The sequence below is a fragment of the Carassius carassius genome, chromosome 2 (genome assembly GCF_963082965.1).
Source record: "Carassius carassius chromosome 2, fCarCar2.1, whole genome shotgun sequence".
NCBI lineage: Eukaryota > Metazoa > Chordata > Actinopteri > Cypriniformes > Cyprinidae > Carassius > Carassius carassius.
Genome location: NC_081756.1, coordinates 37,002,058 through 37,029,199, shown reverse-complemented (window position 1 = coordinate 37,029,199; position 27,142 = coordinate 37,002,058). Strand labels below are relative to the sequence as shown.

General features: G+C 41.6%; 2 protein-coding genes and 1 pseudogene across 3 annotated transcripts; 2 read left to right on the top strand and 1 right to left on the bottom strand.

The window, feature by feature from the left end:
- LOC132109476 (heat shock 70 kDa protein 12B-like) overlaps positions 1-13,028 on the top strand; it is a 45,859-nt pseudogene extending 32,831 nt beyond the window's left edge.
- On the top strand, positions 1,684-6,156 carry LOC132109467 (uncharacterized). Of its 2 annotated transcripts, none has more exons than XM_059515559.1 (2): positions 1,684-2,923; positions 5,118-6,156. In XM_059515559.1, exons 1-2 carry the CDS (start codon positions 1,825-1,827, stop codon positions 5,642-5,644), a joined length of 1,626 nt encoding a protein of 541 aa, XP_059371542.1. In that variant the 5' UTR covers positions 1,684-1,824; the 3' UTR covers positions 5,645-6,156. The 2 variants fall into 2 exon arrangements, with proteins under 2 accessions (XP_059371542.1, XP_059371551.1); XM_059515568.1 differs by lacking the exon at positions 5,118-6,156 and adding an exon at positions 3,104-3,673.
- Positions 13,029-14,317: 1,289 nt separating the features above from the next.
- On the bottom strand, positions 14,318-20,276 carry LOC132109460 (T-complex protein 1 subunit eta-like). The gene is made up of 11 exons (XM_059515545.1): positions 20,141-20,276; positions 19,012-19,165; positions 18,785-18,891; positions 17,716-17,894; positions 17,446-17,617; positions 16,948-17,112; positions 16,471-16,659; positions 15,762-15,859; positions 15,492-15,624; positions 15,042-15,248; positions 14,318-14,941 (listed from the first exon to the last, which is right to left on the bottom strand). Exons 1-11 carry the CDS (start codon positions 20,144-20,146, stop codon positions 14,708-14,710), a joined length of 1,644 nt encoding a protein of 547 aa, XP_059371528.1. The 5' UTR covers positions 20,147-20,276; the 3' UTR covers positions 14,318-14,707.
- Positions 20,277-27,142: the final 6,866 nt, after the last annotated feature.

Sequence of the window (27,142 nt, the reverse complement as noted above, 5' to 3'; positions counted from 1 at the left end):
AGTGTCAGGAGGGGATTCAGCTTCTCTACACCCTGAAAACAATGCATCAACATTCACAAGAGCACTCATGATTCTGAAATGTTAGATTATTTTGTTTACCATAAAAATAACCTAAAATTATGACTGAAAGTAATCAAAATTTGCCTAAATAAATCAAAATATGTACTAAAATTAGCTCTTTGAAATCTGAAAATGCCAGAAATGAAATCGGCATTCTCTAAAACCACTCACATATTGTAGAAATTGGCCATTCAGTGCAAAATATGTGGTCAAAATGGACGATTAAGCTAATAATGCTAATTATGCTAATTATGCAAATTGCTCAACATATGCAAATTAGCATCCGGTAGTTTCTGTATGCTGGGGACCCATACTTCACATTTCTGCAATAAAACTTTGGTGTACTCAACATTTCCGGGTTCACCTAGTTGGCTACTAGACTAAATTGCCGTGTTTACTAAGCGTGCAGAACAACCACCCAATAAAGCATTACAATAATCTAACCTTGAGGTCATAAATGCATGGATTAACATTTCTGCATTTGACATTGAGAGCATAGGCAGTAATTTAGATATATTTTTGAGATGGAAAAATGCGGTTTTACAAATAGAAACATTTACAGCTAGAAACATGGCTTTCTAAGGAAAGATTGCGATCAAATAGAACACCTAGGTTCCTAACTGATGACGAAGAATTGACAGAGCAACCATCAAGTCTTAGACAGTGTTCTAGGTTATTACAAGCAGAGTTTTTAGGTCCTATAATTAACACCTCTGTTTTTTTTCAGAATTTAGCAGTAAGAAATTACTCGTCATCCAGTTTTTTATATCGACTATGCATTCCATTAGTTTTTCAAACTGGTGTGTTTCAGCGGGCCGCGAAGAAATATAGAGCTGAGTATCATCAGCATAACAGTGAAAGCTAACACCATGTTTCCTGATTATATCTCCTGAGCAGCTCTTCATTGCTCTCGAACCAGAGGCTGCATCTCTTTACTGCAGGAAGCTCTGTCTACACCAGGTCATTGACCTTAGTCAACGACCAGTAATCAATGGTTTAGATGTGTTTCGATTCCAGTTTTAGGCAAAGTAAAAAAAAAAATTCTATTTCTGAACTAATTATCATTCTACAAAAAGAAGTCCAGATCTCTTGCTTTTAGTGTATAATGTTTCTCTATAAACATTAAATGGGAACCATGCTCAAAACATGGTGGAATTTTTCATCCCTTGAAAATAGAGTACTGTTTTTGTTTTCTGTGGGTATGTGTGAGTTTACGTATGGAGGATGGCTAGATCAGGGCCAGACTGATTCAGAACCAAGTGGGTCTTAGTGAGTATAAGAGCATGTGGTTTGGGTTAAAATAGAAAAAGAGCAAAAGATGACTTTTTCTATAAGGTTATCCCCTGAGGTCTAACTCTTTGAATGACTGACACTGTCCTTCAAAACTCAAAACTCAAGCAATTTGATAATACCTAAAATATCAAAATCAGCTGTGGGCAGCAGATCCTTTTCCTATTTGGTGCCTAAACTCTGGAATAACCTACCTGACATTGTTCGGTAGGCAGCAGGGGCAGACTGGGACCAAAAAGTGGCCCTGGACTTTCTGGCCCACAGCAGCCCATGACATCATAACGCATCTGCCTCTGTTTTGATGTCATTTAATGAGGTTTTATTAACAAGTTCGGGAGGAGCACGTGCAGATAATTAACACAGGTGGAGAGCACTCAGCAATCAATGGTAAGAGGTATATATACAGCAGTCTCACCGCAATTCATTTGACAGTCTCGCAGCAGTTAGTAGCTTTTTGGTCTCAGCTCTGCTACCATGTCTAAATTAAGCTCTTCATCCGATGAGGACGTAAACATCACCAAGGATGCACCTTCGCATTCCGCCGGTCCCACGACCATCCCTCCAATGACGGACGTCGCACCTGAGCCCCAGGCTTCTTCACGCGGCCGCACACCGGCCCGAACAGCCCTACGCTCACCAAGACGCAGAGGCCAGTCTTCACCGCCCCCGGCAAGGCTTCCACCTTCTTCCCCGGCCTCCTCCTACCGCTCGGCCGTCCCGACGATCCCACCTATCGGGAAATGGACCGTAGCTGGATTGAGGGAAGTGCTGGGCAACTCAGACATACAGGCTTTGCGAAAAATGAACAAAGCGGAGCTGTATGATCTGTATGTTTCCCTACAGTCAACTCCCAAAATGACCCACAGGCAGAGCAAAGCCCGCAGGGCCCAAAATTCGCCTGCCCAGCTACCACCGTCGAGTTCCCGCACAGGATCCGGCTCGCTTCGCCCATCGAGCCACAGCAACAGGCCTTCAGCGAGCCTGGGAACCCCAGATTCCGCCATGGCAGGTCCACACCCACCTCTCGATGAGAACCAGCCCTCCACCACGGTTTCTGTTGCCGCAGTGCCGCATGCAGCCGGGCCCAGCGGCCTCCCCACAACCACTCAGTTTTATACTCCTGCTGTTCATAACCCTTTTTCTTTTCAGTGGCCTACAGCCCCTGTTGGAGACACTAGCGCAAGGCCATCGCTGCTAGCAGCACAGGCCCAAGAATATCAACAATTCTATCCACCAGGTTATAACCCTGCCCACTTCCAGTGGCCTGCGGCTCCAGTAGCTCAAACAAGCGCAGGCCCGCCTCCGCTTGCAGCTCAATCCCACACTTCATCCTATAATCCTTCCTTTTCGTCATACCCTCCAACTAACTTTCCTTTTCAAGCCACAGTGGGTCATCTAAGCGTGAGGCCGCCACCAACACTCGCAGCCCCGGATTATACCCTTCCCAGCTCTCTCATACAAAATAAATCACCATATTCTCTCTTCACAGCAACTCCGATGCCTGTTCCGTCCAACGCAGTCGCCATGGAACCACCACCAGTATCCCAAAGTATCCGCGCACAGATCCTATCAGGTGCGGATGTAGACCTTTCCTCTCTTCTCCCTCTACTCCCCGCAGCGGAACCAGACCGCCGAATAGATTGCGGTGATTTCTCAGTTACCCTGAAAAACACAAACACTCACTTATCTCGTGTTCTTTCATTTTCTGAATTTGCAATTGCTTTTTCCCGTTTCACTGAAATCATCTGTTCAGCTTTCCCCCACAGGCGGCGCGAAGTGAACGATTATCAAGCAATCATAGCCGAGCTCGCGCTGTCCTATGGGGGTGGGCACTTCTACATGTACCATAAACTTTTTTCAGCAAAAAGTGCAGTGCGAGTCGCACAGTGGAATCAGCGCACATACTGGGGTGCACTTGACTCAGATCTCCACAGCAGAGTGTTTTTAGGTTGCAAAAACATTACTTGCGCAGTTTGCAGGTCAGTGACGCACTCATCTGCATCGTGCCCGCAGGTTAACCCTTCCTCTCTTCCCTACGCGGGAACAAACACCGCTAAATCCACCAGCTATGTGCCTCGGGCAGCGACCACCCACGCAAACCAGGACTCTCCTTTCGACGAAAGCCGACAGCCCTGTAATAATTTTAACAACGGTAAATGTAACAGAGCGCACTGCCGGTTTATGCACATCTGTAGTTTCTGTGGCGGCGCTCATGCCCGCATCGTATGTCCAGTTTATAAATCTGTGAAAAAAAAAATCTAAAAATTATTTGGCGACTCCTGTAAATATTTCGCGCATGCACTTCGAACTAGCTCATCATCCGGAAGCTGGATTTACTCATTATCTGCTGTCAGGCCTAAAAAACGGCTTTAAACCCGGGAGTGCCCACTCTCCCAAAACATCACACAAAATAATCTTCAATCTGCCCTCATAGAACCTGAAGTCGTAAACAAACTGATCAAAAAAGAAGTTGAGTCAGACTTCATGATCGGCCTTTTGACAATCCTCCATTTGATCTGTTTCGTATTAGCCCCATTGTAGTGGCTCCAAGAAAATTCTCGGGTAAAAAACGCCTAATAATCGATCTGTCAGCCCCGCACAATTCCCCGTTCCCAAGCATAAACAGCTTGATCCCTCTCGATGAATTTTCGTTTAAATACCACGACATAGATCAGGCTATCGACATAATCAAACTCGTAGGTCGGGGCGCTTGGCTTGCAAAAATTGAAATTACATCTGCTTTCAAAATAATGCCCATCCATCCAGATTCATGGCATCTAATTGGAGTTCGCTGGCTCGGAAAATATTATTTTGCAGTGCGTTTAACTTTCGGATGCAAAAGCAGCCCTAAAATTTTCGACATGCTATCAGAAGCCGTCTGCTGGATTTTGGCGAACAACTACGCCATTCAACACCTCATTCACTTGCTAGACGATTTTTTTATAATCTCGCCTCCCAATGCCATCCCAGCCGCGCACATCCTCACAGTCCAAAAAGTTTTTTCCGAGCTAGGAATTCCTATCGCAGAGGAAAAAACCATGGGCCCGGCTACATCCATTGAGTTCCTAGGAATTAATTTGGATTCAGACAAATTCCAAGCATCCCTGCCCAAAGAGAAAATTGACCGAATTATTCTCGTCTCTTCTGCTTTCCTTGAAAAACTAAATTGTTCAAAACGCGAACTCCTATCCCTGCTCGGACATTTAAACTTCGCAATGCACATCATTCCCTTCATATCACATCTCCTCTCACTCGCGTCCTCCGTTCACTTACTAGAGGAACTCATTTCCATAACTCAAGCATGTCGCGACGAACTCAGGCTATGGCTAACATTTCTAAACCAGTGGAACGGCCTATCCTTTTTCTATAACAACTTGGTTTCGTCCCCAACCGATTTCCAACTGTACACAGACGCCGCCCCCTGAATCGGTATCGGGGGATTTTTTCAAGGTCGTTGGTTCGCGGCTCCGTGGCCACCGCAGCTCCAGGACATATCTCAATCCTCAGCTCATTTTCAGCTCTACCCTCTCGTAGTAGCAGCTTTTCTGTGGGGGAAAGAATGGGCCGCTAGTAGCATTTCAGTGCATTGCAACAACGACGCAACAGTGCATTGCAATAACAAAGGCCGTTCCGATTCACCTGCTCTGATGCCACTGTTAAGGCGTCTCACCTGGAATTCAGCTTGCGACCAATTCATCATAATTGCTAAACACATCCCTGGGTCAGAAAACCAAATCTCTGACTCCCTGTCTCGTTTTCTGTATCAGAAATTCAGGACGCTGGCTCCAGAGGCGGATCAATTCCCAACTCCAGTACCTCGCTATTCAAAACTAAAATTCCTGTAACCCACCCGTTAAAACCCCTGCTTGACGCATCGCTTGACACTATCCTCCAAGCAGTTTCTCCCAGAACCCTCCAATCCTATGTGACTGCTTGGAGATGTTTTAAAACATTCCATGTCTCTTATAACATGCCTTTCCCTGATTTTTCTCTTCTTTCAGTCACCTCTTTTATTTCCTACCTTAATAGCATTAAGGGCCTTCAAGTCGGGTCCATCAAAGGTTACTTGAGTGGCATCCAGTTTTTCCATAAATTGATGTACAGTGCTCCTTCCCCTGAGATAAACAACTCACAAACCTCCCTCCTGATCAAAGGGATTCAAAGATCCCAGCCCACCCATCCCGACGCTAGACAACCCATAACGCTAGACATTCTCACCAAATGTATTTGCGCCCTCGCACAGGCTACCAGCCCATCAGTACCGCTCGCACACTCGACGCCATGTTTATCCTAGCCTTTTTTGGCTTTCTCAGATGCTTGGAACTCGCCATCACTTCCAAATTCGATGCAAAAATCCACCCCACCATCTCAGACTTATCAGTAATAGATGGTGAATTTGATTAAACAAAGTAAGACCGACCAAACCAAAAAAGGTCATTTCATATACATTTTTAATCTCTCATCGCCAATCCAACCATACCAGTCAATTCTGGCATATTCGCAATGGAGAAGCTCTCAGGCCAAATCTCCTCTGGAACCCCTATTCATAGACGAATCCAAAAAACCTGTGACATGTTTTTGGTTCCAGAAACACCTCAAAGCCGTTCTCCAACAGTCAGGCATTCCAGTAAAGAATTTTTAAGTCACTCATTCCGTATTGGGGCAGCAACTTCAGCAGCCCAAAAAGGCCTCTCCCAACAGCAGATCCAAGCCCTTGGGAGATGGTCCTCAGATGCTTTCCATAGCTATATAAGGACCAACCGATTCCACATTAAAAAAGCTCACCAAACCCTTATTGAATGAGAAGGGGGAGAAGAAAAAGAAAAAAAATCTTTCGTCCAGTGAGCATTGGGTCTCACAGCGGACGCAGCGAGAACTTTCCCGGTAGAGCACTTACGTTTTCTCTTTTGTCCAGCGAGCATTGGGTCTCACAGCGGACGCAGTGTGAGAAAATCTCCCGGTCAAGCTCTCATTTTCCTCTTTTCTGTTTTCTCTTTCTGTCCAGCGAGCATTTGGTCTCACAGCGGTCGCAGCGAGAACTTTCCCGGTAGAGCACTTACGTTTTCTCTTTCGTCCAGCGAGCATTGGGTCTCAAAACGGACGCAGTGTGAGAAAATCTCCCGGTCAAGCTCTCATTTCCTCTTTCCTGTTTTCTCTTTTTTGTCCAGCGAGCATTTGGTCCCACAGCGGACGCAGTGAGAACTTTCCCGGTAGAGCACTTACCTTTTCTCTTCCGTCCAGGGAGCATTGGGTCTCACAGCGGACGCAGTGTGAGAAAATCTCCCGGTCAAGCTCTCATTTTCCTCTTTCCTGTTTTCTCTTTCTGTCCAGCGAGCATTGGTCTCACAGCGGAGAAAGGCACAAACTCGCCTGATCGGTCACTCCAAATTACAATTGCTCCCCGTTGCCGCCATCACGGGCCCACTGGCCAAACATTCAGACCCTTTCTCAAGATGCCAGCCCACCAAACGCGGCACTCATTTGGGGGGGTCTTTAGTTCGGCGGCTGTCCTCTGCTCTTTAGCTTTTGGGGGGAGTACTCTGGGTTCGGGCCGAACTCCGAGCTCGGATCCCTCCCTCCGGACAGCACGCCAAATACGCATTAAACTTTACCCCCTCAATTGTATGTAAGTGTGAACTCGTGAAATGAGGTTTTATTAACAAGTTCGGGAAGAGCACCTGCAGATAATTAATACAGGTGGAGAGCACTCAGCAATCAATGGTAAGAGGTATATATACAGCAGTCTCACCGCAATTCATTTGACAGTCTCGCAGCATCCCCCCACCAACCTTCTCCACACTTCTAGTCCTAAACCACTTACATAGGGGGGAGTACTCTGGGTTCGGGCCGAACTCCGAGCTCGGAGCCCTCCCTCCGAACAGCACGCCAAATATGCATTAAACTTTACCCCCTCAATTGTATGTAAGTGTGAACTTGTGAATTAATTTAATATTTAAGTAAACAGTTTGGTGTTTTTTTAACCAATAGGGCAACTGATCCTCCGTTGAAACAAACAAAAAAAAACCTGCATCCAGCAGCTGTACATCTCATCACGACACAAACATTCTCCTAGAACTCACACTTTGCATTCAGTTAACAGATCCATACGAATCATGTATGAAATAAAAGATTATAAACTCAAACGATAGCTTTATGTGCTTTACAGATGAACTTGAAGTCTTTATTCATTCAAGATGTTCAATAATCTTTGGCTCGGTAATGCAAGTTCATGAACAGATGATTCTTTTTAGTCAATCTTTTCAAATAATCATTTATTTTGTTGAACAAATGTGCTGGGGTGCAGGGCTCCTAAAATCGCTAGCCTGATGTATCAGGGTTATTGTGTTTTCCAGTCAGGCTCCAAAATACATCACCCCCTGCCCAATGGGCTATCTTCATGTAAAATTCCTAAATTGATTCACATTGTTCACTCGCTTGAAGGGGTGAAACGGATCATAGTTGATCATTTCTAAATCTTGACGATTCAAGCGTTTTAAACCATTCGCGCGCATTCGGAGCTTGCGCGCACTCGTTCAAAGCACTCGCTAAGAGATGCATTTCAGACATTGGCATACACAGAATTAATTCATCTTTTGCGTATCGTAATTTCTGAATGAACATATACACACAAAATTATCTCAAAATAATTGTCTCTGCAAGTATTCTCGTAAACACAGTCGGTTATGTTTTAAGTGAACGTATACAGTGGCCTGCTGCTCAGAGAAATTTGCTGTACCGGATAAATCTGTCTCTCTCACTGTAAATTAGATGATGTGAAAGGGGGCATGTTTCAAGATACACAATGGAGTAGACCAAACTAAACAGAGAGGGAGGGCAAAACACTTACATGCAAACAAAACACACTCCTTGTCGCACGATCGCACTCACTCATCCATTTGCGTAGAAAAGAGATGTAATATTATGATTTCTGTCATTTAAAAAACATATATATATATATATATATATATATTTGTGTACCGGGTGGGCCAGCCCACATTGGCCAGCGGCCCACCGGGAAAAGTCCCGGTGCTCCAGATGGCCAGTCCGCCCCTGGGAGGCAGACACACTCTTGCAGTTTAAATCTAGATTAAATACCCATCTCTTTAACCTGTCTTACACATAACATACTAATATGCTTTTAATATCCAAATCCATTAAAGGATTTTTAGGCTGCATTAATTAGGTAAACCGGAACCGGGTACACTTCCCATAACACCCGATGTACTTGCTACATCATTAGAAGAATGGCATCTACGCTAATATTAGTCTGTTTCTCTCTTATTCCGAGGTCACCAGATCCAGTCTGTATCCAGATCAGAGGCTCACTGCAGTCACCCGGATCCAGTACGTATCCAGACCAGATGGTGGATCGGCACCTAGAAAGGACCTCTACATCCCTGAAAGACAGCAGAGACCAGGACAACTAGAGCCCCAGATACAGATCCCCTGTAAAGACCTTGTCTCAGGCCCCGTCCACACGGAGATGCGTTTCTGTGAATACGCTCACATTTTTTATCGGATAGGCGTTTCGTCCACACGGATCCGGCGTTTTGGAAGAGTGAAACCGAAACCGGGTCCCAGAGTGGATAAATTTGAAAACGCCGTCTTTGCGTTTTCGTGTGGACGGCGAATCCGTATATTTTCTGAAATTATGGCGTCATCAGCCCACATCTCACCCCTAGTCAGACACCTCTACGTCACGTAACAGCAACAAAAACATGAACAAACACTGAACGATTGTCTTTTTATTAACTTATAATGACACAGATTAATAAATGTATCGTTCCATGTTCGTTTGTGTACCACGCGCAAGGTTTATGAGCATAGTCCATGTCTTCTTCTCCGTTTTATGTGTATCTCTGTGGCAGAATTACAGCGCTACATGCTGGTCTGGCATGTATCCTACATCGTTTTGTGGTTTCGTGTGGACGCGGATATTTCTTGAGACGAGGGAAAAAAAAGATCGGATTGGGGTAAGCTCCGTCTCCGTGTGGACGGGGCCTCAGATGACCACCGGAAACAGATGATTCTTCTGCACAATCTGACTTTACTGCAGCCTGGAATTGAACTGCTGGTTTCGTCTGGTCAGAGGAGAACTGGCCCCCCAACTGAGCCTAGTTTCTCCCAAGGTTTTTTTCTCCATTCTGTCACCGATGGAGTTTCGGTTCCTTGCCGCTGTCGCCTCTGGCTTGCTTAGTTGGGGTCACTTCATCTACAGCGATATCGTTGACTTGATTGCAAATAAATGCACAGACACCATTTAAACTGAACAGAGATGACATCACTGAATTCAATGATGAACTGCCTTTAACTGTCATTTTGCATTATTGACACACTGTTTTCCTATTGAATGTTGTTCAGTTGCTTTGATGCAATGTATTTTGTTTAAAGCGTTATATTTTTTAAGTGAACGTATACAGTGGCCTGCTGCTCAGAGAAATTTGTGTCCATTTCTTTTACTGTCTATGGTTTCTTCCTACTCTTCCACTTCTTCTTCTCCTTACTTGGCGGCCACGGCCAATGCAGCTGGTTAGTGGGGGAAAAAACAGGTGATGACTGCTGCGTGGCGGGTGGTGGGCCGGCCTACCGGCCATCCTGGAGTACCAGCCATTCTTTGATTCTCCAGATCACACAGATGGCCAGTCTGCCACTGTGTATGTTTCAAAATTTAGTCTTCAAATTATGTTTTATAACTGGAAAACATTTACTGGCACAGGAAATCAAGGGACACAAACATAGCTCCAGCTTCGGCACCTTTATCTCCCAAGGTATTTTGAGTCACTTTTCTTTTCTTTTCTTTTCTTTTCTTTTCTTTTCTTTTCTTTTCGTTGTAATGGGTTCCAGGTTGTCCCAAATGTGTGGTTAAGTTTTCTATTCTCTGTGTGTTTGTTGCAATTTGTGAGAATGTAAGGCAGAATGTCCTCCAGTGTTCACAGACTGAACCTGAAAGGAAATGTTTGAAGTAATGCAGTCCATAAAAAGAGTTCCTCAGGAAATATTCCATCCAGTATATAGCCTTAGTAACCCCAAAAGTAAGTGATTATTCTTAGTTTAGCAGGTCATTACTCACTATATTCTACTCGCATATCAACATCATGTTTTATAAACAAAGGCTTTAGGTTCATTAAATCAGGGTGTTTAGCGGGCTGCTTTATTATTAAACCAGTGAACTGCAATCTCTCCCCTTCTCTAATGTGATAAGGTTTTAATTAAAGTTGCCCATGTGTGAGTGATTCACAGAATAAAGGAGGCCAATCTGTCTTTCAGCCCGCGAGCAGTTCTGCAGAGCCAGTCATAGCCAAACTTTTCTGGTGGAGAGTACTGGGGCAGACTGGTACTGGTACTGGAGAATTGTGGTCTGAGATGCAGACAGGTAAGAGATGGAGACAAACACTCATCTAGCTTTCATACAATAGACTTCTATACATATTCAGCTAAAATCTATGGATAATAATGTTGTTATCAGATATAGTGTTTTTAAAACAGACATCTTGATGCCTGTAGTCCACATAGAGTATCTATACTGTGACAAATTATACATGAAGATGCTTTAATAAAGAGACATGAATATTTTTTTTATTTGTGATATTGTCAAGATTTCAAACAGGCATGCAAAACTGAAAAAAAAAACACTTTCAAAATTAATTTCCAGAGTATTGTTTATATTACACGTTTGAATCTTGAAATAAGATTTCCCTCATCACACTTTCTTGTCCCTTATGTGCATATTATATTGTTTATATGACTCTAATTGCTCTTCATATGTGTAAGAGACTCTCATTATCATTGGTATCATTGGTAACAATAATTGGTATGTCATTACTGGCTGCACAGTCTGAGCGCATGGCTGTGTGTGCAGTGTTCCCTGCATGACTGGCACAATGACAAGGTGCAGGGTCAAAATAATCAGATCTTTAGCTACAGATGTTTCCTGGAGAGAAAGAGGGATTGAGAGGGAGAGTTTATAGCAGACAAACTCACAATACTGAAAATACATATCTCCTTTGCTTTCTCATATGCATTATCTCAGACTGTATCATAAATGTCTGAAGGCTGTTTGGGAGAAGATCTTCCTGACTGCAGCAGGTCAGAGAGAGAGAAGAACAAGGTTGTTATTTAAACAAGTCTTGTTGTTTCAAAAATCTGGTAACAGTTACTAAACAGGAAACAGATGACTTGCTATGGTTAACTGTGTGTATTCTCAAAGGTGACCGGTACATTGTGGCAGACTGTGGTGGCGGGACAGTGGATCTGACGGTGCATCAAATTGAGCAGCCACAGGGCACTCTGAAGGAGCTTTACAAAGCCTCAGGTCAGTTGAGAACCAAATCTAACTCCTTCATGCACATACAATACAACTATCTCCCTGCCAATAAGAAAGACTTTCACTTCACAAATCTTCAGGACTGAAGTGAAATGATGCATGGCTGAAGTAAACAGTTGCCCATACATATACATGCTTCAATTTCAGGGGGTCCTTATGGAGCAGTTGGTGTGGATCTTGCCTTAGAGGCCATGTTGTGTCAGTTTTTGGGGCTGACTTCATTGAGAGTTTCAAGGCTAAAGTCCAGCTGCTTGGGTAGACCTTACCATTGCATTTGAAGCCCGAAAGCACACAGCAGCTCCTGGCCAGGCCAACTCATTAAACATCTCCCTGCCCTTTTCCTTCATCGACTTCTACAAGCGACACCGGGGGCAGAGTGTGGAGACTGCTCTGCGCAAGAGCAAGTACATCTGAATCACTGAGGGCTTTATTTGCTAAACTATCTATTTGAAAGTGTGAGTATGTCTCTAATAATGTATAATGTTTTTGTCAGTATGAATTTTATAAAGTGGTCATCTCAAGGGATGCTGAGGCTGTCTGCGGAAGCCATGAATCAGCTTTTCCAGCCAACCATCAAGAACATCATAAAGCATGTTGGTAAGACACATTGTCTCTCAAACAAACATTTAACCTTGGATTGGTGAAAAATTATCTAAAGTCTTATCGATCCCTCTCACTCTAATAGAGAACCTGATGCGGAAGGAGGAAGTAAAGGATGTGCGTTTTCTCTTATTGGTTGGCGGATTTGCAGAGTCACCCATGCTTCATTGTGCAGCACAAAATGCACTAAAACGGAACTGCCGTATCATAATTCCACACGACGTAGGTCTAACCATCCTGAAGGGTGCAGTCCTGTTTGGTCTAGACCCCACTGTTGTTCATGTACGCCGTTGCCCATAAACTTACGGTGTTGGGTTTTTGAACCGCTTTGTGGAAGGCCGACACCCTCATAATAAGCTTCTAATCAAAGATGGCAGAGAATGGTGCACTGATATCCTGGACCGCTTTGTAAGCGTTGATCAATCGGTGGCTTTGGGAGAGTTGGTGAGACGGAGCTACACTCCAGCAAGAATGGGACAAAGGAAGATCATCATCAACATCTATTGCAGCGACACTTTAGACATAACCTACATTACTGACCCAGGGGTGAGGAAGTGTGGTATCATCACACTAGACCTGCTTGAGACAGGGGCAGTGGCAGCAAGCACTGGCGATAACGATAAAGGATCAGCATTTGAATGCAGGGAGATTCGCACAACAATGCAGTTTGGAGACACTGAGATTAAAGTCACAGCTGTTGATGTGCCAACCGGACAAACTGGTGCGGGCATCAATTGACTTCCTGTCCAACTGATCCTATTATGCTGTTTCTGGAGAGAACTGGAATGTGAATGTGATGGACATTTAACAGGAGTTAATCTCATTAATTATTGGCTTAAATAATAGCTTTGAGGTTGAAGATCTGGTTATCCAAGGATTGCTGATATAAAAAATGCAAGGCTGAACGATAAACTGGAGCATTACTCGGATTCCCTTTTATTGTGCAAAGCTCCAGCTCTGAGTAGTGTCTCCTATACTAAGTGTACTGTAAGCTTTGGATAAGAAAGATTCTAAATGATAAGAAACGAGGCAAAAAATGTACTCGATCTTTGGATGTTAATGACATTATCAAATAATCTTACATTTTAGTCATAAGGTCTGTAAATGCGTTTCCTATTAGTTTATTAACATTGGAACTTCAGTTTCAGTTCAGTTACTCATTGTGGTGATCCTCATTTGCAGTGAGTAGACATTATATTCCTTTTAAGTTTGCAGACACTTTAAATTGAATTTAAATTGCTTTATCAATTAAAGCCACTTAAGTTTTATTTTTGTAAACATGAATCTATACATGAATCATTTGAAAAATGTTAGTTTTAAATTATGGTTGGAGGTAGAAAGAGGAAGGGATCAATCAGAATGACATTAAGAGGACTGTTAACAGAGAAATAAAGTTAAAATTTTCTGATTTCCAACATAGGTACAAAACAGGTAGTAACATTACGAAATGCAATTTGTAAACTTTTTTTTTTTGGCCTGGTTTTGTAGTTTTACTTATTTGCTCCTCAAAGACTTTGAGGCATTGTTTTTTCATGTTATGTAGGCACAATTAAAATGGCTAAAGCTTATGAAACACTACCTCTCAAGACTTTAAATTATACCTGATCTAAACTCAGTTATTATAACATTTATCTTTTGAACTATTAGTCTTTTGTCTGTCTTGTATAAGCATTATTGTTGTCCTTTTTTTATCTTACTTGGAGCTAGAGAACAGTTGTTAATTTTATTAGAAACCTGCTTCAAGGATGTTGGTAATATTACGATTAAATATGCTGGACATCAGTCTGACATAGGGGAATCAAGCTAGGGGTTAAATCACATCACACTGTTGGCCTATAATCCTGAAAGTCAAATTTTAGTTTTATACATTCTATGAAACTGTTTGAATACTGAATCACAATGCATCAAAATAAAATATATTATTCTTTAAATGTTATGATGTAAAACATTTAAATTCTAATGTCTAATATATATACAGTATCTTACGACTCATGACTAAAAGGTTAAATCACAAAAAATAATTTTAAAAAAATCACACAAATGTTGAGAAGCAAAAGTACAGATTTTAATGGTCCAATAAATAGTTCCACCGAGTGACCAATACAGGAACGTATCTCAGTGCCTGCATATCAGTGCTTATCCAGATCTACAAACTGATCACTCTTTGAGTGTCTGTATGGTTTGTGTTCTCAGAATTTCACAAAACAACACTGACATCAACTATCCAACAGATGATTAAATCTCCATCAATCCGGAACAATTAGCAAAGATGAAATTTTATTCTGCTTCAGCCTTTTGTCAACACAAAGAAATGCTTCGATTTAGTGGGACCAGAGAGTAACAAAATGGGTCACAAAAACAAGTCAAGGACCAATAAGTGGCCAGCATTTGTCCAGAAGATCTGCCCAAGACACTAGTGGGGATGGGTGTAGATTAGTGGGTGTGTTGGGGTCTACCACGACCTCTTCCTCTGCCAGCAGGTGCCACTGGGCCGTCAGCAGTAGAGCGAGGGTTCTTGATGGTCTCATCCACTGAGAGGATGAGACATGCAGCTTCAGAAGCAGCGGTCAGGGCATTGATACGCACAACAGAGGGCTCCCATACACATCCCTGGAAGTTATCTGATATATCTTCATTACTCACATCCACTCCATACCATATACCACCCTAAGGAAAATGGATATTAATTATATTATTTAGAAAACTGACATTTTAATTTAGATGATTTAATGAAAAAAATAGAAACAGCCATGAATTGTGTCTGTACCTGTGCATGCTTGGCCCTCAGTTTGTTTAGGATATTGGTAGCATCAAAGCCTGCGTTGTCACACAGCTGTCTGGGAATAATCTCCAGGGCTTTGGCATAGGCTCCGATCAGCAGCTGCTGCTTCCCTGGAATTGTTCTAGAGTAATCCCTCAGGTACTTCGACAACTCCATCTCTATAGCACCACCTCCAGCAACTATAGAGTCATTCTGTCATGGGGAAATACGAGTATGTTTGGTAACAATTATTTTTGTAAAACAAGCTTAAGAAATGCGTCTCCCCCTGCTGACGTTTCTTAAAAGATTCAGAAATCAGGCCTACAGTACTACTTTCCATGTCATTCGGCTCCCTGTACAAGTTTTCAGTCTTTACCCACAAGAAATACTGACTAAAGGAAATCAAGGATAAAATAAATTGCAATCATTTGTAGCAAGAGATGAAGCTTTCCCCACCTTGATTGCTCTGCGTACAATCATGATTGCATCGTGCAGTGAGCGGTCTGTTTCCTCCATGAACTGCTCCGCACCACCCCTCAGAATGATGGTGCAGGTCTTGGCCTTCGGGCAGCCTTTGAAGAAGTTGTATCTGTAATGCAACACACACATAGTTACTTAGCATGTATTGAAAATGTTTACATGAAATCACTTATTAAAATCTACAGTTTCATGGACATAATTACATTCTGTATTAACATAATAATAATAATAATAAAAAAAACATACCTCTCTCCTCCAACCTGCACTTCTTCAAAGAGCTCACACTGTCCAAGCACATCATCAGTCAGGGAACCGACACTGGTCTGAATAGAGCCACCACAGGCCTGGAAGAGACATCTACAACTGCTTTAACTGCTATATGGTCAACAACACATTACCACAACCAAAACATTATTACATATGCATAAGGGAAGAGATATCTGCCATTAAATTACTCATGCCAGCTTCCAACGCTAAAAGAAAACTGGACTTTACTACCGTTGTTAACTGACAAGCTGTGGATTTGTAGTAAATGCTGCTCTTTGTGAAATCACACACGTGATGGAAGTCGTGGCCTAGTGGTTAGAGAGTTTGTCTCCTAACCCTAGGGTTGTGGGTTTGAGTCTTGGGCCGGCAATACCACGACATAGGTACCCTTGAGCAAGGCACCGAACCCCCAACTGCTCCCCGGGTGCCGCAGCATAAATGGCTGCCCACTGCTCTGGGTGTGTGTTCACGGTTTGTGTGTATTCACTGCTGTGTGTGTGCACTTTGGATGGGTCAAATGCAGAGCATGAATTCTGAGTATGGGTCACCATACTTGGCTGTATGTCACGTCACTTTCACTTTTTCCACATATTTATCGTGCACCACCATTTACTACAATATAAAAACTGACTGGAACTAAATCCTCCAAAGTACTGATGTACAGGATGAACACAGGATAGCATCATACCATCATAGTTCTCTTAAGATCTTCCTCCACAACACGCCCTGCACAGAACAGATCTCTGTCTGCAAAGTACTGTGTGGCCACATCTCCGATGGGAAGCTTTGACAGCACCACTTTAGCGCCGGATTTGTAGATCTTCTCAAGTTTATCGTATAGGATGTTCCATTCAGCATCGACGATGGCCTGATAGTCCTTTAAACAGCAGACACAAGTTTGTTTATATGAGTCATGATGGATTACGGACATGAGAATATAATATGAATTTGCAGACTTTGGGATTAGTTAGTATCACTGCAATAAAATCCCTTGTAGAAGCTACAGAAAGCAGATAATACTAAAAGGCATTCACTTCTGCCGAATCAACAATCAATTTAAAATGACAACTACACCTTCAGTTTCCTGACTGTCTTGTGGCCCAGTCCTTTTAACATTAGGCCTTAATCAAAGAGACAACCTGTGACGGTTAAGAGCAGTACTGACCTCCACCGAGTTGACACGGACTTCTGCATTGTCCTTCTCTGCCTTCAACTCCAGCTCAATGTTGAGCAGTGCGATTTTTGGGTTCACATAGCATTTGGGCTGCATTTCAAAGCCAGCATAGGAGAAGGTCTTCTTGAATGCCACACCAGCTACAAGCTGAGAGTCCTGATAGACAGAAACAAAAACAAAGGACCGTAAGTTTAAAATCGAAATCTGATAATTTTGCTGCGATTCAAGAGACAAAACTTTTCCCCCCATTCTGCATATCAGTGACTCTGGGTAGATCCACACTGATCAGCTATTCCACAGTAATGATCCTGACTGTAAAGGGCTTTGTTCAGACTGGCGGCATATATCTGTTTTTTAAATATAAAGATTTCAATACTTGAAAAATGACAGAGAAAGTCAGTCCAAAAGATTTGTGTGCAATGTGAACAAAAATGTTAAAGAAATAAATTATATAGTAATACTTTGGAATCTAGAACATTGCTCCCTGACCTCCAGAGCTCCACCCTGCACCTTCTTCATTCCAATCATCTTCAGAGGAAGTAGATCATCCAGCATCATCACTGCATCCACCACCATCTTGGAAAAGAACCCCTTCTGTCCTGCAATCAGCTTGGAGTTCAGAGCCGTAGCAGCACACTTCTCCAACAACCTCCTCTGTTCTCTGTGGCAGAAACAGAGGACAAATGATCACCTCTGTGGCATTTATATGACAATAACACATTATTATAACATATAATAGCACACAGTGACTAGACTCACTGCTTATCATCCTTTTTGATGGTAACAGCGATTTCTTTGATCTTTTTGACAGCGAGCTGTGTGGCTGTGCGGAATGCTCTGATGATGGTCTGGGGGTGAAGCCCCTCCTCTACGTATGGCTTTAACTGCTTCAGAAACTCGGCAGCAAGCAGAGTCACTGAGGTGGTGCCATCACCAACCTAAACAAACACATAGAATGAAGATGATATATTCTAGTGGATTTAACTAGCTATAAGACTATGCAATTTGAGCCCAACTTGCTCAAAATTACATTTCTTATAAAGAAACAGACATGCAGCTGCTTTAGGCCCAATCCCAATTCTATTTTATACCCCTTCCCTAATTACTTTACGTTAAAATCTTTATTTATGCCAAAAAAGCTTACATTTATGTGTCTTTTTGTTCGCTGTAGCAGCCATGTTGCCGAGATAATTCATACCCTTTCGTTTGAAGGGCTATCTGGCCCTTCCCCTTACCCCTCCAACCAAAAGAGAATCGAGGCACCCCTACCCCTTCACATGAACACGTGAAATGGAGGGGTAGGGGAAAGGGCTAAGGGGTAGAATTGGGATTGGGCCTAAGTCATGTTTACATTCAAAATACTGTCTTTAGCATAGCTGTAACATTATTTCACTAGCTAGGACCACGTCATAAACAAGCTATTAAACTGGGGAAAGAGTAGAAAGAGGATGGAGGGGTCGAGGGAATGGGATGATGGTCAGGTTGATCAGGCCATCTTGAATTGATGGCTCAGGGAGACTCAGGGTGGGGGTCTCTAGCATATATTAGGCCAGACAATGAGGACCCCCTTATACAACCTGATAGAAATATAATGTGGGATAAGGTTGGCTGAATAGATGAGAAAGGGAGGGAAGGGTGGGTTTGAAAGAACGAGACTAGCAGAGCGGTATGAGGTGGCACGGCATATATGGAGGTTTTAGAAGTCAGGAAACATTAGTTAATATCAATTAACTCCATATTGTCAATCAATCAACCAGAGAACCAAAACAATCTGCCTAACTACCTTTTGAAGCAGTAGAAATATACAGACAGAATGCGGGAATCTTACCTCAGCATCCTGAGATCTGGCAATGTCTACCAGAGTCTTGGCCGCAGGGTGTACAACTTCCAAAAGCTTCAGAATTGTGGCTCCATCATTAGAAATAGTGGCTTTGCCTGCAAAATAATGTAATGTAAATCACAACACAACAAAAAACAGAGCACCTTGTTAATGATACTAAGAAATATGCCAGCCCTTCCCAATAAAACAGCACTTCTACAGAAATTTAGCCTTACCTCTGTTGTCTACCACAAGCTTGTCCATGCCACGGGGGCCGAGGGTGGTCCGCACAGCCTCTGCCACAACCTGGCATGCATTGATGTTACTGATGAGCTGTGGGATCCCCTGAGAGGAGTCTGTGCCCTCCTTCAGGAGGATGACTGGAGTGGGCTGAGGGGAGATGTTCAGGAATCACTATAATATATCATATCTACACCCTCTTTTAAAATAAATTTAAAGTTTTTTTTTTTTTTTTTTTTTATATTTTTCAAATGCAGATAAAACAAGAAAAAATCCTATTATTTACAATAGATATGTTCACAACATTTTTAAATTGTGCTAATTTCCATGACTTTTCCAAGCCTGCAAATCACAATTTTTAAATGCACTGATCTTTAAGGTTTTCCATGAGTATGGGAGGCTTTTGACAGTTGTTTTGTAGACAGTGTATTGGCCATTTATGTAGATTAATTAATAAACTGCTATGATCTTTACTTAAACATTTACATGACCCCCATGCCTCTCTCTCTCTCGATATATATACGCAGAGAGAAACATTACAATACGTACAAATGACAGTAAAGACCGTTTAGTTTTTGAAGTTGAAAAAATACATGCGGTCATGCACAAAAGAGATGTCATAAATATCTCTGTATTTGTGCATCCCTACGTGCTAAAAAATAAGGGCCTTTATTAGGGTGGAAAATCTTTCATAAAGTCACAGATTTATCATAGTAACTGAAGAGACAAACAATACTGAAGACTGTAACCGGTTCATTCGTCCTTTCTGCATTACCGAAATAATGCTAAACTAAAGTGTCTTAGCATCATTTAACAACCACACGGATCCAAAACATTGAGTGTAATAAAAAAGTTATATGTGAACTTTTGCACATCGCGTCGTTATGCAAATCTCTAAATTCTGCCTGTCACTTTCATACAGAAGAATTAATCGTTAGCCACCGAGCTAACTAGCATGAATGTAAATATGCAGGCGTGTTATCCAATTTAAAAAATAAATAATCTCGCAAACATGTTCTTATGTCTTTATTCTCGCTGGATGTTTATCTCCCAACACTAGGAAATGCGCCGACCGGTCGGATGACACTGGATTTGAAGGTAAAAGAGGCATGAAAGAGCACTCACCATCATGTTTGAATGCTAGAGAAGGACGCTGCCGGGTGAGGTACCCACAATGCTTAGAACTCTCTAGAACACGAGACGCGTCGCAAGCTGATGATGACCATCAGAGGGCGCTATTACTAAAGTTTTCGTGTCTGCTGCTCTGCAACCTGCAAAGAGGATTAAAAAAAAACATTTTTACATAATCAGCTAGTCATTAATTGTTATCGAAAGAAAGAAAGAAAGAAAAAGATAAAGTTTAGCATTATGGAAGGTTTCCACCAGGAAGTATATTTGGTCAAGTGATTTTTTTACATACTAAAAGAGTAGGCTAAACAAACAAACAAACAATACATATAGTTTTGCATTATGGTAGGTAAACTGGGCTTTCCACAAGGAATATACTATAAATAAATACATAAATAGATACATTTACTTAATCAAATTAATACACCAATGCCTGCTAGATGCTGTATGTAAAATAGTAATTAAATGTTTAAAAAAGGAAAAAAAAGAAAAAAAAGATAATAATCAATAAATGTTTGTAATAATATATTTCCACCAGTAATACATTTGGCATTTCTATTTTATCCTAACTATTGTTTGACAAGTTTTCACAAATTATTATTATTTTTTACATAAACAAACAAACAAGCAAACAGACTAACTCTATAGTAATGAGATTATGGAGGAATAACATTCAGTAGAGCTTATCTACAGGTTGTATGAAGATTACAGACCTCACTCTTTATTTTACCCCCATTTCTCCATTTTCACTCTTACTTATATTCTGTATAGACCTATATATATATATATATATAGATATATATATAGATATATATATATATATACAGTAAATATACAGGGATGGACTGGGAGTGAAAAACGGCCCTGGTATTTTTTCCAAAATAGGCTCACCAAAACCATCAACTTTTAACCATTAAAACCATTAAATAATTGTATCATGTAGTGTGTTTTTTTGGGACATATTACATTATGATTTAATGGTTTTAACAAAAGCCACCAACAGAAGGAGACCAACTAACAGTAAAGGCCAATAGGCACCATTACAGTTTCCATTAAAACCAATACAATTTCATTATAACCAGTAAAACCATTACAAATTATGTGATGGTTTCTATTTTTTTTTCTCTGTAGGGGATTGAAATAAATGTATTATTGTATAAACTAAAATACTTAAAATCAATCGTAAAAGAGCAGAATGCTAAATATATGCTAAATTTCCTTTTATCAAAGGAAATTAAAGAATAATTAATGTAATTTTTTTTTTTTTAAAGATTTTATTTTATTAAGATTAACTATAAAACTTGTGCAGTTTGGTTAATTCAGAAGAGAAACTTTGTTGTCAGTTGACAGCAATATCACCCAAACAAATAAACATCTCAATTACATTTTTTATTTGTAAAACATTTCAAATTTGTAAATTTGCAACAGACAAGTGTACATAGGTCCTATTTTTATTTATTTAGTACAGAACATAATCAAAACTACATAAGAGGAAAGTTAAAAAGGGCTTATAAAGAATAAATAAATAGTTATTGCAAATGGTAGCATAAAATAACCGGGTAACTGCCTAATTTATGCACTGTATCTTTCTCTATATTTAAGATGTCTCAGATGTAACAGTATATGTACAGTATACTTTTTTTTTAAACCCAGTGTAACTACAGGCTTAGGCTGCTGTGGTTTACAAGTGATTCTGGATAGTGAGGGTGGCACATGTTTCTTTCTGTGATGATTTTGTAGTCTGTGGCTGAACTCAAAACTCTCAGGGTTCCCTTTTTTAGTCACATGTAATTATCAGATGTTATAAACACACACCCTGCCTCACTCTTATGTAGGGTACCTTTTAAATGGGATAATTCTGGCATCTATGGCAGCTGACCCACCCATCTGTGAGACTGCACAAAATGAAGACCCAGCGTTATGCAAAATGCTCTAGGCCCCATCCAGATACACTGAGATGTATATACAGAATAACCTCCCTTGCTGAAGACCAAAGTCTTTACTGGACTAGCAAAGCTCTCTGAATGATTTGATTTGATTTGAACTCAGGGCCATTTCTACCCACTATGACAACCGTTTACATTGGTTGTCATAGTAATGACACTAATGTGTGGAGATTCGGCTCATTGTGAGTTCCACAAATCTGAACGCATTACCGTATTTTCCGGACTATAAGTGACACTTTTTTTCATAGTTTGGCTGGTCCTGCGACTTATAGTCAGGTGCAACTTTTTTATCAAAATTAATTTGACATGAACCAAGAGAAAACATTACCGTCTACAGCCGCGAGAGGGTGCTCTAACCCCCAATTTCCACCAGATGCGTAACGGCTGCGGAACGGCTCCGCTGCGTGACAGCTCCGTGTTCCGTCGTCCGTCAATACCCACCAGGTCCAGATTTGTTGCGGAACGGCTGCGGTCATGACTGACAGCTGACGTCACGAGGCCTCATGTAATCTCGCGAATTCTGGTGTGATCGCGAGATATGTAGTTTCTATAAACAGAACTACCAAACCAGGAACAGTTTTCCATCCAGTTTTCCAGCCTGTCTCCGCCCATTATGACGTTTTCAAGGTGTAGTGTAGGGAAATATGAGCGCGGTGTATTTTATTTTGAAAATTAAACGGATCTTTTATTTTGTTTCTGGCTGTTCTGTTTTGTCACTCGACTTCCTGTCCTGCGTACTCTGCCCTGTAGCGCTGCGGAGCGCTCCGGCATCCGGCAAAAATAGAAGCTCTGCGTATCTGCTACGGAGGGCTGCGGATCGCCGGAGTCGGAACGTAACTGTACCGCATTCAGTGGAAATACACTCATTGACTTTAATGGAAACCTATTGACTCCGCCGCCGTGCCGGAGCCATAACGCAGCCGGTGGAAATTGGGGGTAATGCTGCTCAGTGCTCCTGTAGTCTACACTGAGCAGCATAGAGCGCCCTCTCACGGCTGGAGACGGTAATGTTTTCTCTTGGTTCTTTTTTCTAAATAAATTCGACTTATAGTCCGGTGCGACTTATATATGTTTTTTTTCCTCATCATGGCGTATTTTTGGCCTGATGCGACTTATACTCAGGTGCGACTTATAGTCCGAAAAATACGGTATTTGTAAATTGCCAAAAGATATAAATTTTGCACCATTTATTATCTGTAATACCACTGTGTAGCTGCTAGATTCCTGCATAGCCTTACATAAAATATATTTATACTACGGGGCCATTGAATGCTTGAATCTGATTGGCTGCTGAATGTTCTGAGGTGTGCAATTATTTTCTGGGAAATGGACGGCGAAGGTAGTTCAAGCAGCTCTCTTGACCACATTACAGTTCCATATAACTTTGCATAGTTAACAGTAATAACGGTCACACAGTTTGCACAAAAAGGTGTTGACAGCGCTGCCCTGACGATTTTATCAGTTAGCATATATAGTGTAGCAAATAAAAGGCTACACATGACATTTCTCACTAGCGAGGTAGTAACAGTGCTGTTTAGAGATGCACAGAGATAGCCTAATTTACACAAGCTCTCTCTCTTTCTGTCTCTTAAAATGCTATCAACGGCTCAAGCCTCCCATTACCAGCTTTAAAATTATGTTTTGGAACTAGCAAAAAATCCTACTCACAATAGCGATTTAAGAACAAAAACCGGAAAATCCCTTTAAATATATCATCAGATCAATTTTGAGGTGTGGTAGCTGTAGTATAAGTGGAATAATTGACTCTGGGCCATTGAATTATTAGAAAAATAATTCACACTGAGGTGTAACGGCCACGACGCGATGGGTGTGCATTATATTTCTAATTATTCAACGGCCCATCGTCAATTGTTCCTTACATAAACAGGTTTGTGCAATCCCTAGGTGCTAAGTTATTGTCATCACACATAAAGCAATTTTAATAAATTTAGATTTTGATACGTTTAATTATTATCAATGGCTACATTTTGCCTTTATCTAGTATTGCTGTTTGAAACGTTGATTTAAAGTGTCTGTGTGACGAGTGGGACGGGGCCGAGAGATGTGGGAACAGGAGCGAGGCCGGTGGAGTGATTGGAAATGAGCGACAACTGCTCGACCCACCGGTCTCGAGTCCCACGGAGGAGATGGAGGGATATAAAACCAGAGCGATGACAGTGACGGACGAGAGAGGACGAGGCCTGGACTTTATTTTGTATTTGGTTTTTACTTGTGCGTGTCAGTCGTCCGTGAGGGGCGTTTTGTCTTTATTTTGTCATTAAAGTTTGATTTGATTGTCTGCCAGTTCCCGCCTCCTTCTTCCCGTGATCATGGAGTTTTAATTTGCTACAGTTTGTTTTTGCACTATTATTTCAGTCAAACTTATAAAACCCTTTATTACCCCAAACTACATAACAGTCATGGCCAAAAGTTTTGAGAATTACATAAATATTAGTTTTCAAAAAGTTTGCTGCTAAACTGCTTTTAGATCTTTGTTTCAGTTGTTTCTGTGATGTACTGAAATATAATTACAAGCACTTCATACGTTTCAAAGGCTTTTATCGACAATTACATGACATTTATGCAAAGAGTCAGTATTTGCAGTGTTGGCCCTTCTTTTTCAGGACCTCTGCAATTCGACTGGGCATGCTCTCAATCAACTTCTGGGCCAAATCCTGACTGATAGCAACCCATTCTTTCATAATCACTTCTTGGAGTTTGTCAGAATTAGTGGGTTTTTGTTTGTCCACCCGCCTCTTGAGGATTGACCACAAGTTCTCAATGGGATTAAGATCTTGGGAGTTTCCAGGCCATTTCAACATTCTGGTTCCCGAGCCACTTAGTTATCACTTTTGCCTTATGTCACGGTGCTCCATCGTGCTGGAAAATGCATTGTTCTTCACCAAACTGTTGTTGGATTGTTGGAAGAAGTTGCTATTGGAGAGTGTTTTGGTACCATTTTTTATTCATAGCTGTGTTTTTGGGCAGAATTGTGAGTGAGCCCACTCCCTTGGATGAGAAGCAACCCCACACATGAATGTTTTCAGGATGCTTTACTGTTTGCATGACACAGGACTGATGGTAGCGCTCACCTTTTCTTCTCCGGACAAGCCTTTTTCCAGATGCCCCAAACAATCGGAAAGGGGCTTCATCGGAGAATATGACTTTGCCCCAGTCCTCTGCAGTCCATTCACTATACTTTCTGCAGAAGATCAATCTGTCCCTGATGTTTTTTTTTTGGAGAGAAGTGGCTTCTTTGCTGCCCTTCTTGACACCAGGCCATCTTCCAAAAGTCTTCGCCTCACTGTGCGTGCAGATGCGCTCACACCTGCCTGCTGCCACTCCTGAGCAAGCTCAGCTATGGTGGCACTCCGATCCCACAGCTGAATCCTCTTTAGGAGACGATCCTGGCGCTTGCTGGACTTTCTTGGACGCCCTCACTGACAATCTTTACAAACCTTTGAACTAGATCTCAAGCACGCCACCTTAGCACTCAAAAGAGACCCACCATAGATCTCATTCACCTTTATGCCCTCTCTCTTTCTCTTCACTGTCATTATCAACCATCTTTCTAATTTCTCCTCCTTTACTGTACCCTATAATGTGGCCATGCAACTCTATATGTGTCCTTTGTGTGATAGAGCTCAGGCTGTAATTACTAACACCAGTAGCCGTGTTTCCACTGTCGGGCCAGTGCGAGCCAGGGCTTAAAACGGGCCAAACGGGGCTAATAGCCTCGGGCCAGTAGCACTGAGGCCAGAATAGCGCAGGGTTTCCACTGTCGGTCCTGAAGCACCGTTTTACGCCACTAAAACAAGCCCTTTACACCCCTCTCAGGAACAACATCACGAAACCCCATGATTTCACCAACAAAAAGAAGTTATCAGAAAACTAAGAAATAAGTCACTGGAACTAGCGCGATCACAAAACGAACATGATAAAAGTGGTCGTTTGTTTGCATGCTTTGTTAAATATTTAAATTCAAAAGCATCAATGTTTTATTATAGAATAGAGATACATTGATCATAATGAATTAATTTATCAGGACTTAAAATTAATCACAAAGAAATTAATTTATTTCTATTTTATTTATTTATTTATTTTTAACGCTTAAGCGTTATGAAAATAGCCTGCTTATTCAGTCTGTTTCTTTTTATTTGTAACCTATAAGTCACCTTTAGAATGAATGATAATATCTCTATTTTTATAAAAGCTTCAGAACAGAAAAACATTATTATATTTTTATGACAGGTTACGTGGAGCTAAACTCTCGAGACGAGACTTAAGACAAATAAAATATGTTACTAAATAAATTCAAGATTGTGAAAGAGAATAAGAAGCTGACGTCTGATTTCTCCAAGTGGTTGCATTTACCATATTTACTATGGTAACGTTAATGTTTAGCGTGCATACACTTTTGCATCACTTATAAATGTTTCTGCCTTGTTTAGTGATTATAATCCACATCGGATCAAGTTATTTCAAACACACGCTGATGACTGAAAGTGAGTTTTGAGCTCAACTTATTTTAAAAAGTCTGTAATATTGGTGTTAAAACTGTTATCTTTCTGAAATGATCCATGGTGCTGACGCTCTCCAGACGCGGAGAAACCAGCTGGCCCGCTTTGGCCCAAGGTTTTCGTCGGGCCAAAAAACCCCGGGCCATTGGCCACTTTCAAGCCCCGGAAGTGACAGTGGAAACACGACTGGCCCTGGCATGCACTAGCACGCCCGCCTTTAGCCCGACAGCGGAAACGCGGCTAGTGATGAATGGGAACTGCTGGTGGCTTTTGGCACTGACAAACTTTTCCACTTCTCTTCTTTCCAGTCTATTATATGGGGGCCTCTTGTGGACTTGATGATTCCAACTAGCACAGAAGTGCATAGATTGGAGAGATAAGGCTGAGTAGTTCCGAATAGTTCCATTTTAAGAATACTGCAAACTGTAATTTAAACATGACACAACATTCAGGGACATGTATAGAGTTCACACATCTTTAAGTCAAAGTCAAAGTCAAAGTCAAGACTGAATCAGTTAATAGGGCTCAGTATT

What these genes read in the sequence shown, in the direction of transcription:
- LOC132109467 (XM_059515559.1), top strand. Translation starts at nt 1,825, where the DNA reads ATGTCTAAATTAAGCTCTTCATCCGATGAGGACGTAAACATCACCAAG. An exon ending in CCGCGCACAGATCCTATCAG is followed by an intron (nt 2,924 to 5,117) that starts GTGCGGATGTAG and finishes TTTCTGTATCAG; the next exon opens with AAATTCAGGACGCTGGCTCC.
- LOC132109460 (XM_059515545.1), bottom strand. An exon ending in TCCGTGTCAACTCGGTGGAG is followed by an intron (nt 16,660 to 16,947) that starts GTCAGTACTGCT and finishes TGCTGTTTAAAG; the next exon opens with GACTATCAGGCCATCGTCGA. An exon ending in GTGCAGGTTGGAGGAGAGAG is followed by an intron (nt 15,625 to 15,761) that starts GTATGTTTTTTT and finishes GTTGCATTACAG; the next exon opens with ATACAACTTCTTCAAAGGCT.